General features: G+C 46.0%; 1 protein-coding gene across 3 annotated transcripts in view; it reads right to left on the bottom strand.

The window, feature by feature from the left end:
* LOC115080183 (zinc finger protein 665-like) overlaps positions 1–16,610 on the bottom strand; it is a 29,522-nt gene continuing 12,912 nt past the window's right edge. For all 3 annotated transcript variants that reach the window (XM_029584295.1, XM_029584294.1, XM_029584296.1), the window contains 4 exons: positions 14,946–15,053; positions 7,746–8,156; positions 5,353–5,460; positions 1–3,180 (listed from right to left, as the gene is read on the bottom strand). In XM_029584295.1, coding sequence (XP_029440155.1) covers positions 1,952–3,180; positions 5,353–5,460; positions 7,746–8,156; positions 14,946–15,053 — 1,856 coding nt within the window. In that variant the 3' untranslated portion in view covers positions 1–1,951. The remainder of the gene's footprint in view (positions 3,181–5,352; positions 5,461–7,745; positions 8,157–14,945; positions 15,054–16,610) is intronic.

Below are 16,610 nucleotides of genomic sequence, written 5' to 3'. Positions count from 1 at the left end.
CTTGTCACATTGCTTCGCCGCCTTCAGATTGCCAGACACTATCACACCAAGGTCCCTCTTCCAGTCCGTGCACATTAGTCCTTCACCCCCCATCACATACAATTCTTTTGGATTACCGCACAACCGATGCAGGACTCTGAACGTCTTGACATTGAATCCCAGCATCCTCAAACGGCCCAACCGACTCCCTCACAGGCTTCCTGCTTTGTGTTAGAGGTTTTGGATATTTCTCACCACTTTTGGTGTTCTCAGTCCTTTGACATACTCGCCTACGTCTGCATGCAGTGACTTAATATTTTCTCTATGCGTTGTTTCCATAGAGGATGTTAGCTTTCTTCCCTTGTTGGTAGGACTCTCTTGGTCATGGATTTTGCTGCACGGTTATAGCCTCATTGATGTTACTGCTCATGCCTTTTACTTTGGGTGTCAGATTTTCTCTCTCCTGGTCTCCAGCATCCTCGTCCACTTCTACACTGAAGGAGCTCAGCCAGCAGCTCCTCCATCACCTGCCTTTCCTCCTCCCTCTGCTCCTGGCCTATCTTGCATTGCTCTCATTCTCCCTCATCATTCACTGACCTCTCATCCGTTACTTCTTCCAGTAACGCTGATTGTTCCAGCACCTCTCTTCTGGCACTCATCTAGGTATCTCCTGTCTCTCTCTTTCTATTTCATTTTCTGCTTCATGTTTTTCATGTACCTCACCTTGGATTGGCAGGTAAGAAATCAATAAGGTCACTCAGCTATTTGCAGGTGTCATCACATAGGTAACTACTTTTTATGATTTGTCTAATTGAACATCTTCAGTTTTTACGAGTTGCTTTTTATAGCTTTTCCTCTGATATTTTTGCTCTTTCTTGCAGTTTCTGGTGGGCTCTCTGCATACCTTCTAGATTTAAATATAGGACGTGGGGCATAAAAACAGCAGATATTTATTCTCCTTTTTTTTCTTTAAGCGTCCACCTAAAATGAGTTAGTTCTCTTACTTTTTTTCATCAGCTTCTGTGGTCTGTCTTCTCAAGCAGTGAGTCCGTGAACAAGTTCGTGATGGCCTCTACCTGCCCAAGGATTGATGTCTTCACCTGAAGATTCTGCACCATCGCTATCATCATTAGCTTTAGTGCAGCCCTTATGAATTTTACTCTTTGTTTCTTTTCTTACTTCAATAGCAGTGGTTGCCTAGCTGAGATTTGCGTTTTGTGATGAGTGGTGGGGGTGTCAGCCTTGCAGGCGAACCTACAAGGCCTACGGCCACAGCTGGCAAAATGCACCCTAAAGCGGGACAGACTGGAACTTCGCCTCCCTCGCAGGTTGAGCCCTTAGATACTGGCGGCCAGCAGAACTTAGGTGGGTCCCGAGGGCAGTAAGGTGAGCAAGAGTTCAAGAACATGCCAGGGTCAGGACAGGCAGCAGACAGGAGGTACCAGGAACGGGCAAAGGGTAGGGGCAGGCGGTGAGCAATTGTACTCAGGTCCAAGGCAATGGTCAGGGCCAGGCAGCAGGCAAGAGGACTGTACCAGGAGATCAGGCCAAAGAACGGATGAGGATGGGCATGAGACAGGCTGGGCAAGGCTGGAACACAGGACACTGCACTAGGCAGGAGCCCCGTTGCAGAGGCGAGGTTAGGGTGCCCAGCTGGGGTTTATATACCCAGCTGCATGACATCATCCAAAGGTGCCAGCGGACTGTATTCCTGCTGCAAGGCCTTTAAAGGGCAGAGCACAGCACAGCAGCGTCCCTGCCTCTGGGGAGGAGAGTGGCGGTGTCCCACCATGTCGAGATGTGCTGGCCTTGGGGGTAAGTGCTCTCGTTGTGGATGGACCCCGCGACTGACAAATGTATCAGTCTTCTTATAATACAACGAGATCACTATCTGAAGTTATTCAGCAAAGCTTGGTACAAGAAGTATGATTCTTTCCCCTTCAGTAACTCTATTCTCCCCACCCTCAAAACTCTATTCTCCATCCCAGCCTCCTATTCTCCCCACTCCCAAGTGGATTCGTTCATGTGCTCTCAGATTGCTTATCTGATTAAAACATTTATAACATTCAGAACATTTAAATGGCTTTTCTCCCGTGTGAATTCTTTCATGTTTCTTTAGACTGCTGACCTGGCTAAAACACTTATCGCAGTTAGAGCATTTAAATGGTTTCTCTCCGGTGTGGGTTCTTTCATGAGTTCTCAGATTACTTACATGACTAAAACATCTATCACATTCAGAACATTTAAATGGCTTCTCACCTGTGTGGATCCTTTCATGCTTTTTCAGACTGCTGTTCTCAATAAAGCATTTACCACAGTCAGAACATTTAAATGGCTTCTCTCCCGTGTGCGTCCGTTTGTGTGTTCTTAGACTGCTTCCGTGCGTAAAACATTTATCACAGTCGGAACATTTAAATGGTTTTTCTCCAGAGTGGACTATTGCATGTTTGGTCAGGCTGCCTTTGGATGTGAAATATTTATCACAATCAGAACATTTAAATGGCTTTTCTCCTGTGTGTCTTACCTGATGAATTTTAAGCTGTGATCTGTATCTAAAACATTTTTTACATTCATTGCATTTAAAGGGTTTCTCTCCTTTATGAGGTTTACTTTTTCCTGTGAAGTTTGACTTTCTTGTATACTTTTTGCCACTTCCTAAGTGACTGTTTAAATGCTCTTCCAGCTCTGCTCTGCATGGAAAGCATTGCTCACACTGGGTGCAGTTTAATGGTTTACTTGGCCCCTGAAGGTTTCTATGTGGTAAAAGGTTTGTGCTCCTAGAGGTTCTTTTCTCACCTTCAGAATATGCACCTTTTTTCTCACTTCTATAACAGTGTTGACCATATGTTTGATTTGGCTTTTCTGTGAACTTGCTCTCACATTCACTTGTTCCTTGGTGCTCAATAAAATACGAGTTTGTGGTGAAGCTTTCCCATGAATCAGCACTTTGAAATGGTCTCTCTCCTTCACTGAGACTCGGGGATTGTGCAAGCTTTGAGCAGAATTTGGAGTGCCGCACATGTTCAGGACATCTATTGGGCCTTGCTCTTTTTCGGTCTCTCTCTTCCACCTTGAGTAGCATTGTTCTACAGTCAGCTGAAGGAGCATGGCTGTCTCTGGAGGGACCTCTCTGTTTCCATTCCTCCCTCTGCTGCCCATGGCAGATTCTCTGCTTCTCACTATTGTTCCTGAATCCATCATCTGTGGGATAAAAACGAGTGTGATCATTAAGTTTACAGCAATGGAGGAGGACATACATAGGGGAATAACACATACAGTAGGATTCCACAAAGATCTTTGCTTGGTTAAGGCTCTATTGGGGTCATTTTCATAACCAGGGAGAATGGAAACTCCATGTGCACTTTTCCTTTGAAAACTGCCCCTGGGAAAATATTCTGAAGAGATTTGCACTGCTTTCCCTGTGGCTAATCTATTCGGCAAAAAGAACATGTCTAGTTTTGAAAATGAAAAACTATACGCAGTTTCCCCACTCCACTGCCCCAGCCTAATCCTTTCTCCAGGCACAACTTCACAGAAATACAGAAAAGAGTACAAGCATTGGGAACAAGGTGTGTATGTTTACCTGCATACAGGGGTGGCAATCTTCGGAAAACACTTTTACCTGTGTAAACAGCTATTTACATGCATTAATGGCTTTTGAACATTGCTCGCCTCATGACAGGAAGCGATGAGGCTTGCACATAGGTACAGGTGGCAAAAGCAGAGGAAGAGAGGGAAACAGACCACGCTGGATCTCCGCCTGCTGGTCCGGTGCATCTCATCCTCACCTCCTGCCTCTGCAGGGATTCCCTTCACTCTGATTGCACTCATTGACCAAAATCTCTGCAGTACCCTGCTGATTCATTCTAGACCTGAGTCCCTGAACCTCAGAGCGGCCCGCTTAAAGCAATTGAATCCTGATTCATTACTAATATTTAACTGAAATCCATCTATGTGCAAAGTATGAAATGCTGTTCGGCCACAGCAAGTGCTTTATTAAAAAAATGATCTTGGATACTGACTTATGAAAAGCAGCATAGAAACATAGAAATGACGGCAGAAGAAGACCAAACGGCCCATCCAGTCTGACCAGCAAGCTCTGCACTTTTTTTTTTCTCATACTTATGTTACTCTTAGCTCTTAGTAACCTTTTGGTTCTATTTCCCTTCCACCCCCACCATTAATGTAGAGAGCAGTGTTGGAACTGCATCTAAGTGAAATATCTAGCTTAGTTAGTTAGGGGTAGTAACCGCCGCAATAAGCAAGCCACACCCACCTGCCCACCCAGACTAAATAATTCAGTCCTTGTTGGTTGTTGTCTGTAAACTTTGATAAAAGTGAAGATGATTAGCTCTGAAAGTCTAAGTAACCAACGGAAGGCACTAAGGATGCTCTGTAGCCCCACACTAAGGAGGAACCATTGTAGGCGGTGCACCCAGTTCCCTCTAATACCCACACCCTTTCCTCCCAGTACTGCTAGTGGCTGTTATCCTGCCTTGTGCTGCTGCCAGAGAGGAAGTCAAACTCCTTCCTGGTACTGACAGCAGGGGCCACCCTACTTTCCTTCCTCCTGCTGCTGCCAGTTGGGAGTTGCCCTGTCTTCTTCCATCCTCTCTCCTACGGCTTCCAGTATCTGCCAAGCCACAGACATCCTTCCTGCTGCTACCTGTGGGGCTCATCCTGACTCCCTCCCTCAATTGCCACTAAGAAGCATCACATCTCCTGTCCTCCGACTGCTTCCAGGGGATGCAATCCTGCCCCCAGGTGAATGGTGCACAGAAAGCAAAACCACGTGCAGCTGGGACAGAGGACGGGGACATGGCTGAGGCAGCAGCCAGGGAGGTCTGGAAATACTCACTGCCAGCAGGTAATGACTAACGAGTAGGGGAAGGGGTGGAGAGGCAGGGGAAGGCAGGGAAAAATGGGGTGAGAGACACAGAGTAAAAGAGGACGGGGACATGGCTGAGGCAGCAGCCAGGGAGGTCTGGAAATACTCAGCCAGCAGGTAATGACTAAGGAGTAGAGGAGAGGGCAGAGAGATAGGGGAAGGCAGGGAAAAATGGGGTGAGAGAGACAGAGTAAAAGACTGGAGAAGGAAGAGAAGGGAGGAAGGCTGAAGTGAAATGGTGGAGGAGGATGAGAGAGAGAAAGGGAGAAGGAATGAAAGGAAAAAAAAAAAAACCAAAGGGAGACCTGAAAATGAAAGACAAAAAGAAGCTATAATGGTATTAGAACAAGCAAATTATGCAGAAAACAAAGATTAGAAGTCAGGGGCATTGCCTATAATCGCCTCATTCTCCCCAGGCCTGGTCCTTAAGAGGCAGCTTTCTTGTAAGATTGACCCATCAGCAGCTTTAATCCCAGTTACATCACCTGATTCATGCAGCTCCTCACATGCGCCCGTGAAGCTCAGATTTCCCATATCCACACATTCCTCTTGTTTAAATCGGATTAAAATGTCAGGTTTGACATTGGGGGAGCCTGTTATGGGGAAAGATGGTTACAAAAGGTTTACAAAGGTTCCTCCAGCACCTGTACTATCAATGCAAGTGAGCTCAGAATTCTGCTGCACCAGTGTACACCTAAAAGAAGAAGGGCGCTGCTGTGCTGATCACCATCACAAAGCCATTCTAGCAGTATCCTAATTGGTTTTATTTACTTTATTTATTTATATTTATCTTCACCTTTCTAAATTTATGAGAAAAGCCAATAACAAACTCGGGCTACATGCCCATACAGATAACAAGTTCCCATAATACACAGTAAATAGAAACATTAATAAACTAGAAATAACACACAAGACATGACATAACATCAATAAAATGAATCCGAGTCCTGGATCCTCTGAAGTACTCATCTACCATCGCCACTTCTGCACGCAGTGATATTATTGTTTTCTCTATGCGTTGCTTCCATGGAGAAGCCGTTCTCTCTCCTTTCCTTTTGGCCTTCTCCCGTTGCTGGTAGGACTTTCTCAGCAATGAATTTTGCTGCACAGTATGGTGTCTGATGTTCTTCTGTGATATCAATAAATGCCCCCTTCATGCAGCTTATGGCCTTGTTGATGTCACCTCGGGGATCATATTTAGCTCAGGTAGTCTTTCCCTCTCCTGGACTCCAGCATCCTCGTCCACCTCTACCCAGTGAAGGAGCTCAGCCAGCAGCTCCTCCATCACCACCTGCCTTTCCTCCTCACTCTGCTCCTGGCCTATCTTGCATTGCTCTCGTCCTCCCTCAAAACTCACCGACCTCTCTCCCATTACTTCTTCCAATAGCTCTGGCTGCTCCAACAATTTCCATGAGTTGCTTTCTCCAGTTGTTTCTTTGATGTTTTTGCTCTTTCTTCCATTTCTTTGCTTATCTTCCAGATTTAAATTCAGGGCTTTTTTTTATCTTTAGGGATCCACTGCTTAATTTTTTCATTAGCTTATCTGGTCTTCTCTTACTGCAGTGAGTCCATACAGAGGTTCAGTGTCGCTATCACTGCACAAGGGATGTTGTCTTCACTTGAAGATTCTGCATTATTGTATCACTGTCATTAGACGTAGTGCTTGGGCTAAGAGTGGGCATCTTTCGATCCTGGACAATGTGTGGCCAGCAAGAATTTTTCTTTTTGCTTTTTTTCATACTTCAGTAGCAGCGGTTACCTTGCTGACATTTCGTATTCACGCAATACAGTGAGATCATCAGCTGAAGGAACTCAGAAAACCATGGAAAGCAAAGTTCTATTTTTTCCTTTCAGTTCCCGTGTCATCCCTATATTCAAACACCTACTTTCCACTCTCCCAAGTGAATTCTTTCATGTGTTCTCAAATTACTTAGCTGATTAAAACATTTGTAACATTCAGAACATTTAAACGGTTTCTCTCCCGTGTGTGTTCTTTTATGTGCTCTCAGACTGCCAACCTGAGTAAAGCATTTATTACAATCAGAACATTTATATGGCTTTTCTCCTGTGTGTGTTCTTTTGTGTGTTGTCAAAGTACTTATGTGACTAAAACATTTTTTACAGTCTGGACATTTAAAAGGTTTTTCACCCGTATGGATTCTTTCATGTTTTCTCAAACTGCTGTTCTCACTAAAGCACTTATTACAGTTTGAACATTTATATGGTTTCTCTCCTGTGTGGATTCTTTTATGCGTTCTCAAATTACTTATGTGACGAAAACATTTATCACAATCCGAACATTTAAATGGTTTTTCTCCAGAATGAACCATTGCATGTTTAGTCAGGCTGCCTTTGGATGTAAAATGTTTCTCACACTCAGAACATTTAAATGGTTTCTCTCCCATGTGGGTTCTTTCATGTGTTCTCAGTTTGCTTCCATAACTAAAACATTTATCACAGTCAGAACATTTAAATGGTTTTTCACCAGAATGGACTATTGCATGTTTACTCAAGCTGCCTTTCCAAGTAAAAGATTTTTCACATTCAAAACATTTAAATGGTTTCTCTCCCGTGTGTCTTGCCTGATGAATTTTAAACTGTGATCTGTATCTAAAACAGTTTTTACATTCATTGCATTTAAACAGTTTCTCTCCTTTATGAGGTTTACTTTTTCCTGTGAGGTTTGATTTTCTTGTATACCTCTTGCCACTTTCAGTAATTTGAAATGAATTTCCTCTTACATGAATGTTTAAATGCTCTTCCAGCTCTGCTCTGAATACAAAGCATTTTTCACACTGAGTGCATTTCAATGGTTTATTTTTCCCATGAACATTTCTGTGTGCTAAAAAGTTTTTTTTCTTACAGTTTCTTTTCTCACCTTCAGAATATGCACATTTTTTCTCACTTTCACGATATTGCTGGACTTGTATGTGATTTGGCTTTTCTGTGAACTTGCTCTCACATTCAATGATTCCTTGGCGCTCAATAAAATACGAATTTGTGGTGAAGCTTTCCCATGTATCAGAACTTTGAAATGGTCTCTCTCCTTCACTGAGACTCGGGGATTGTGCAAGCTTTGAGCAGTGTTTAGAATATCTCTCATGTTCAGTACATGTGTTAGGCGTCTCTTCTTTTGGGACTGTCTCCTCCACTGTCGCTCGACTGCTCCCTCCTTCACAATCACCTGAAGGACCATGGCTGTCTCTGGAGGGCTCTCTCTGTTTCCAGTCCTCCCTCTGCTGCCCATTGCATATTCTCTGTTTCTCTTTATTGTTCCTGGATCCGTCATCTGTGGGATAAAAATGAGAGTGTGATCATTAATTTTACAGCAGTGGAGAAGGACACACACAGGGGAATATCACATATAGTAGGATTCCAGAAAGGTCTTTACTTGCTAAGGCTCTAAGGCAATTTTCATAATACGGGGAGGTGCAAAGTCCATGGGTACTTTTCCTTTGAAAACTGCCCCGGGGAAAATAACCCTCAGAGATTTGCCCCTGCTAAAACCTTGCACATTGTTTCCCCACAGCCTAACCCATGCTCTATGCACACCTGCCCAGAAATGCAGGGAAAAGTTCCGGTGCTGTATGCACTTTTCCCTGCATACAGAGTTGGCAATCATGCTTACCTGTGTAAACAGCTATTTACATGTGCAAGGAGACATTTTTTGCCTGTTAATTTTCTTTCCACGAGTCCTGCTGTACCAGCCCAGCTGAATCTATACCAGTGGGTTGTGCTTCCCTACAGGCACAACACATGGTTTTCCTCTGCGACATCATGGCTACGACACAGAGGTGATGAAGCACTGATAGAGACCAGTGTGTCCATGACAAAGCAGTAAAGCAAACTATATCACCCAAACTGAAACACCACAATCTTCAAACATTTGGACAGTGTAAAGGGGCTATACAGGAGCCACCCCCCCCTGAACACGTTAAAAGACCGGCTCCAGAGAACTGGTCCGGTCCACCTTTAATCTCATACAGCAGGGAATACTGGCCCTGGGAAGGTGTATAACTAGCCAGGCCCAAGCAGGTACAGGAGGCCCAGGTGAAAGAAGGAAGCCAAGAGAAAGAGAACAATTCCGAAACGGTAAGTTATAAGACTAGGTTTGTTTTGTTGAACTGTGAAGCATAGCAGAACTGTTTTTGGCTTGTTTCTTGTCACTAAATAAAGAAATTTATGAAAGATTTTTACATAAGAACATAAGAAATTGCCATGCTGGGTCAGACCAAGGGTCTTATCAAGCCCAGCATCCTGTTTCCAGCCGGAATCTGTCCTTTGTCTAATTTAAGACTGCTTGTGGTGATACATATGGTGTGAAAAGTGGGATTTCTGCACTAAAGCCTTGCACACGCAGAGAAGGAAATAAAAAGGACATTTTTTCCCTGCCATTACTCTCTCTTTTATTGGACCTTGCTACGGCAGCAGCTGAAAGTTTAATTTGTAAACAGGCTAAGGAGGATAGCTTCGTCTGGAGGGAGAGACTTATAGCTGTAGTGAGTCAGAGCTGAAAAGGCAGGTTTTATTTTACTTTTTTTCCCCCACAGGAATGTACCACCCCTAGAACAGGATTGTTTCAGGCCTGACTGCAGAATGCTGCTATGGCGTCCCCTCATCAGCGGGGCACTTTTTCGTGCGTTGAACTGGTGGCCACTGTTTTAAATTCAGCATGTGGTTCTAGAGTAGACTCCCACGGCTGTGCTCAATCACCCCTCACTTCCCTGCTGGACTGAAAAGTCAATTCCCGAATCTGCTACTGTACCGTGGGTCAGTCGGGCATCCACCGCTGTCCTGCCAGCCAAAGATTGCGGCGGCTGCACTCTTATTTTTTTATGCAGACATGGGAAGACAACTCCATCCAAAGCATAAAAAAAAAAAAAAAGAGAATAAAAGGGAGATAATATTCCTGTCGGGTTCTTCCTCTGACCAGAGGTCCCAGAGCAGCGGATTCCAGGAGGGCAGCGGTAGGGGAGAGGGAACCAGCACCAATGGTTTTGCAGTCCTCTCTCTCCACCAGTAATAGGATCCAACTAGTCACCAACCCCTTCCTACGCACCCTCTCTCAACCAGAGGGGATAAACCAGAAAAGCACAGCACCTTTCTGGATGTCTGGCCACCAAAATCCCCAGCTTCAGGTTGGGCAGCTCCACCATCTGCTGAAGACGGAGAAATGCTGAAAGACTGCAGGTGGCACAATTCCTAATAAGGCTACTTCCAACAAAGGTTTCCATCTGCTGGTAGGAGAGGAAACCCCCATGGGTCTGGACTGGTGTGGTAAGGATGTTGAGGAAAGAAGCAATGCACGGCATCGGGTGAAAGGGGATTCCCAATAGCACCATCTCTTCCACCACGAAGTGTAAAGGAAACGCCTCAGTGGCTTTGTGGATCTCCCTTTACGATGGGGTTCCAAACAGAAACCTCCTCAACCTTAGGATCCAAGAAACCACCTGGTCAATTACTACTGGGATCTCGTCCCTATGAAAGAGGCAGATAACAGAGTGTACACACACACACACACAAGGGACGTAGAACCTGTCCGAGAAGACAACAAGGCATTCCTCATCTCTCAAAAACATTCTTTCTGGCTTAATCAAGACCTGTTAAGGGCCAGGCTGCAAGACAGAATTGAACCGGATCCCTGTGGAACAGCAGACCCTGCTTCAGGAGATCCGAGGTAAAGAGGGGGGAACTCTCGACCAACAACTGGAACAGACCTACAATACCAAGGCCACCTTGATCAATGAAGAGGCTACCAGAGCTACTGACCCTCGAAGCCCAGAGATCGTCTGCACAATACTGTATCAGCAGCCACGAAGGAAATACAAAGTAATTGCCACGCCAGCTAATATTGAACTACGGCATCCAGCCTGGACAACCCTCTTTCTCGTCTGCTGCTGTAGAATCTTTCTGCATTTGCATTCCTGTGGGACACCATTAGGTCCAATGCCAGCTCCCCTCATCGCCCCACAAAGTGATGAAAGGCGCAGACACTTCCCACTGCCTGGGGTCCAGAAAACGCAGCCGAGACAGTCTGCTTGAACCTTCTCTAACCCAGGTAGTGAAATGCCAATCTTCTTAGGTATTTCTTCTCCCAGATTACACACGATTATTCTCTGTGCTGACACCTGAGAGCTCCGGGCAACTCCTTGATGAATCACATATGCAACTACCGTGGTATTGTCAGACGAAACCCAGACTGCTTGATTTTGAAGAACCGGCATCAAGATGGAGCAACACCGACCTAACTGCTCTGGTTACCAACCAGATTGGCCACCTGGCCTCTACTGCTGACCAAGTTTCATACAAAAAAAACCCCCAACAACCTTGCCAATATGCTCCCCAACCTAAGAGGTTGGCATCTATCGTCACTACCGATTAAGAAGGAAGTTCCAGATCTACTCCCTTTTCCAGTTCACGGGAATAAATCACCAACTGAAACCTGCTCCTGCCTGATCTGGGTCCAATTGCACAGCTCTGTGACGGAGGATCTTACTTGGAAGCAGGGCTCTCTGCAAGGGCCTCATGAGAGCCCTCACCCACTGAGCCAGCTCCAAAGCTGCCACCATGGACCTCGACACCTAAAGATAACGCCATACGAAGGATCTCCTCATCCACCTCAAGGAACACAACTATGCTTGCAGCCTCCAAGTTGGTACCATCGACAACACTTGGCCTAGTTATTGGGGAAATGAGCCCCCCAGATCAACTAAATCCACCCTGTGGGATGAGCCAATCTCACCACAGCGGCAAGGACCCACCAATCTTGCACACAGCTACATGCTACCGTCTCAAAGGCCTGCTTGACAACGGCCTCTATTCCTGTCCATCCGGTGCATCTCCACAGGAATTGTGATTCTCAACATCAGCACAGCCACCTCAAGAAAACGTCCGCTTCCTGCGTCTTGGGAGAAGGAGAATCCCATTCCAAAAGTCCTTGACTGACCTAGCAATGGTTTCTGAATACTAGTTAAAATAGGATCCTCTGAGGTCTCGGGACCTTCCTCCGTTGTCCCCTCAGAAAGATTCTGCACCTGCAGGGAATGGGACATTAAGAACAGCTCGTCCTCGTGAAACAGTCTGACCACAGCAGAGCGGGGAACTCTCCCCCACTGACCCTCTACTCTAAGCCACTTGGAGCCAGGACACCTGAACTCTCAGCTTTTCTCCCCTGGGGAAGTGAAATCCCAGGATAAGAAACAGAGGCCCCAAAGAGAACTGTTGCAAATATTTTAAGAAGGTCCAAGGACAGGCTGCAGAGGCGATGGGCATCAGGGAGAGGAAACTGCCAATTTAAAAACCAGCAGCTAATGCAGCCCTGGAGGAACAGGCCAGAGGCTCCTGCACCAGGGGACCCCAGGGCAGAGGGCCTCGTTCAAACCTCTTGCCGCACATATAAAAATGGCCACTGGACCGGCTGCAGCAGACCAATCGCCGGTGGGAGCCAACTGCACTGCCAGCCCCGCCAGACTGGTCCCCCTCCTCTGCTCCCCGAATTCCTCTCTCTCTTGGCTTCCTCCCCCAAAACATACAGAGCGGGGACTTTCCGCCACATTCCAGAGAGTACAGAACCCTTTTAAGATGTGAAAAAGAGGTGGTTTTTTTAACTCCCTAAAACACTGCTTGAAGCCCTGCTGAACAACACTGAAAGGGAACACCGTCCTGTGTAAAAATCTTGTTTTTTGTTTTTTTTTTTAACTTCATGAAAATGAACAAGGCAGATGGAGAATCAGACTGCAACCCTGAGTTCTTTCTAGTCTGTCTTTTTTTTTCTTTTAAGGAGATCCAGTCAGAGAAGGGGGGAGGAAATGGGAGGAAACAGGGCAACACAGAACAAAATACGGAGCCCAAACCCAACCCTTGGAAGCCCCCTGGTCTAAGGCCATGCGCAACCGGGGGAGGGAGCAGACAGCTTTCACCACAGGAACTGCCCTTCTGGCACGGTTGTGAGCCCTTGTGCTGTGGCAAGGTTGACGCTACCTCGTACGTGAACCTACTAGGGCCACGCCAACAGCTGGCGGTCACGCGCTTGACCTTCACCTATAACAGCCCCATTCCCCGCAAGTTGAGCCCTTGGATTCCAGGGGCCTCTCTTTCTGATCGTCCAGGGGCCCCGAGCTGGGCTGAGGTCAGGGCAGGCAGCAAGCAAGGAGATGTCAGGGTCCGTAGCAGAGGTCAGTACCAGGTGATCAGGCAGGCGGAGGATCGGGCCTGGGCAAGGCAGGGACTGGAGCAAGGCAAGCCTGGAACGGGAACCCGGCAGGATGAGGAACACAGGCGGACCCCGTTGCTGAGGCTTAAAGCCCCAGCCCGGGCTGACATCATCATGCTGGCGCTGCTCCCATTTCCCGCCGCAGGGACCTTATCTTCTGGCGTGCGCCCTGCGTGGGTGCGATGAAGGCAGCCTAGTGTCAGGGCAGTACAGCGGCATTCACAGGAGAGTGCGGCCGGGCGTGAAGGTCTTTCTGCGACCAGCAAACATTACACCTCCCAATCCCAGCCTTTTCAAAAACAGCCTAAGTAGGTCTCACCTCGGAGCATGGGACATGCTCTCCTACCATCTACTGGAGACAGAGACTACTGTGGCAGGCTGTGGGCGGCACGGCAGCCTATGCAAGGTGGCATCAACAGGTTGTTAATCTCTGCCTCCCTCTGCTGGGTGGAGGACAGAATGCACGTGGCTGTGGACTGCTCTGGCTGAAGGAATACTCGTTTGTCTCAATGCTGCACCACCTCTAAGTAATGGTGATAATGTCATGGAGGAAAACCGTGTGCTCTGCCTCCATCTGCTGGTAGGGGACTCAAGACTAGTGGAGCAGGATGAAAGGTAAATGGTTTCTGAACACTGCCCTTCCCATAACAGGGTGCAGTGCTGCTTGTAGACATGTACATGTGGGCGACGGCACACGAACAGAGGGCCACAGGCCATGGCTGATCTCATCCTCACCTCCAGTCTCTGCAGCGATTCCCTTCACTCGTATTACTGTCAATAGCCAAAAAACTCCCCAACAACCTGCTGGAGAGCTGGGTCCCTGAACCGCAGACCTGTCTGCTTCAAGCAACTGAACTCCGATTTCTAAGAAATAGTTAACTGAAATCCAGTGCTATAATATTCACTCTCTCTATGCAAAGTGTGAAATACTGTACAGCCACGGCATCGCTTTATTATGAAAGAAATGTTCTCTCACCTGTCTTAGTCTCAATAACCTCCTCCCCTCCCACTCTCTGCTCACTGACACGAGGGGCTTCCAGTTTCAGGTTCTCTACTCTATTGCCTATTTCAAGAAACGGGAAAACACGGTCAGCTTATAAATGATCTTGGCTACTGACTTAAGAAAAGCGAGATGATTAGCTCTGAAAGTCCAAGTAACCAGTGGAAGGCGCTAAGGATGTAGCCCTGCAAGAAGGAGGAACTATTATTGTAGGCAGAGCATCCTGTTCCCCCTCAATATCATAGCCATGGTATTAGTTTTGTGTTAGTTGCATTTTATTATCTGTATTATGTGTATATTGATTTGGTGTTTTTTTTTACCTATAATTTGAAAATCACCTTGATTTTTAAAGAACGGCGATTCCGAAAATTGAATAAACTAAAATAAATTAATTCCAGCAGAATATATAGCCTATAATATGGAGACCCACTTCCGAAGGGGAGGTCCAAGCTAGGTCCCAGTACTGATAGTGGGGGCCCCTCCGGGTGCCTGCACTGCATGGTGCGCAGAAAGCAAAAACCGTGAGCAGCTGGGAAAGAGGACGGGGACATGGCTGAGGCAGCAGCCAGGGAGGTCTGGAAATACTCACTGCCAGCAGGTAATGACTAAAGAATAGAGGAGAGGGCAGAGAGATAGGGGAAGGAAGGGAGGAGCCTTTGGGAAGAGAGGCAGGCTGTAGTCTAATGATGGACAAGGATAGAAAAGGAAGGAAAGGAAAAAAGGAAAGGAAAAAGCAGACATAAAACAAGCAAATTATGCAGAAAACAAAGATTAGAAGTCAGGGGCATTCTCCCCAGGCCTGGTCCTTAAGAGGCAGCTTTCTTGTAAGATTGACCCATCACCAGCTTTAATCCCAGTTACATCACCTGATTCATGCAGCTCCTCACATGCGCCCGTGAAGCTCAGATTTCCCATATCCACACATTCCTCTTGTTTAAATCGGATTAAAATGTCAGGTTTGACATTGGGGGAGCCTGTTATGGGGAAAGATGGTTACAAAAGGTTTACAAAGGTTCCTCCAGCACCTGTACTATCAATGCAAGTGAGCTCAGAATTCTGCTGCACCAGTGTACACCTAAAAGAAGAAGGGCGCTGCTGTGCTGATCACCATCACAAAGCCATTCTAGCAGTATCCTAATTGGTTTTATTTACTTTATTTATTTATATTTATCTTCAGCTTTCTAAATTTATGAGAAAAGCCAATAACAAACTCAGGCTACATGCCCATACAGATAACAAGTTCCCATAATACACAGTAAATAGAAACATTAATAAACTAGAAATAACACACAAGACATGACATAACATCAATAAAATGAATCCGAGTCCTGGATCCTCTGAAGTACTCATCTACCATCGCCACTTCTGCACGCAGTGATATTATTGTTTTCTCTATGCGTTGCTTCCATGGAGAAGCCGTTCTCTCTCCTTTCCTTTTGGCCTTCTCCCCTTGCTGGTAGGATTTTCTCAGCAATGAATTTTGCTGCACAGTATGGTATCTGATGTTCTTCTGTGATATCATTAAATGCCCCCTTCATGCAGCTTATGGCCTTGTTGATGTTACCTCTCATGCATTTTACTTTGGGGATCAGATTTAGCTCAGGTAGTCTTTCCCTCTCCTGGACTCCAGCGTCCTCGTCCACCTCTACACAGTGAAGGAGCTCAGCCAGCAGCTCCTCCATCATCACCTGCCTTTCCTCCTCACTCTGCTCCTGGCCTATCTTGCATTGCTCTCGTCCTCCCTCAAAACTCACCGACCTCTCTCCCATTACTTCTTCCAATAGCTCTGGCTGCTCCAACAATTTCCATGAGTTGCTTTCTCCAGTTGTTCCTTTGATATTTTTGCTCTTTCTTCCATTTCTTTGCTTATCTTCCAGATTTAAATTCAGGGCTTTGGGCATGAAACAGCAGTACAGTATCTCATTTTTTTTTATCTTTAGGGATCCATTGCTTAATTTTTTCATTAGCTTATCTGGTCTTCTCTTACTGCAGTGAATCCGTACAGAAGTTCAGTGTCGCTATCACTGCACAAGGGATGCTGTCTTCACCTGAAGATTCTGCATTATTGTATCACTGTCATTAGACGTAGTGCTTGGGTTAAGAGTGGGCATCTTTCGATCCTGGACGACGTGTGGCCAGCAAGAAGTTTTGTTTTTGCTTCTTTTCATACTTCAGTAGCAGCAGTTGCCTTGCTAATATTTCGTATTCACGCAATACAGTGAGATCATCGGCTGAAGGAACTCAGCAAAAGTTGGCAAAGTATTATTCTTTCCCCCTCAATCCTCTCTTTACCACCCACCCTCCAATTCCTATTCTCCACCCTCCCAAGTGTATTCTCTCATGTGTTCTCAGATTGCTGATCTGATTAAAACATTTATTACATTCAGAACATTTAAATGGTTTTTCTCCTGTGTGTGTTCTTTCGTGTGATCTCAGACTGCCGACCTGAGTAAAACATTTATTACAGTGAGAACATTTATATGGTTTTTCTCCTGTGTGAATTCTTTCATGTGTTTTCAGCTTGCTTGTGT

The sequence above is a fragment of the Rhinatrema bivittatum genome, chromosome 19, assembly GCF_901001135.1.
Source record: "Rhinatrema bivittatum chromosome 19, aRhiBiv1.1, whole genome shotgun sequence".
In the NCBI taxonomy this organism is placed as follows: domain Eukaryota; kingdom Metazoa; phylum Chordata; class Amphibia; order Gymnophiona; family Rhinatrematidae; genus Rhinatrema; species Rhinatrema bivittatum.
The sequence above is the reverse complement of the archived record's forward strand: the minus strand, read 5'-3'. Positions and strand labels throughout refer to the sequence as shown.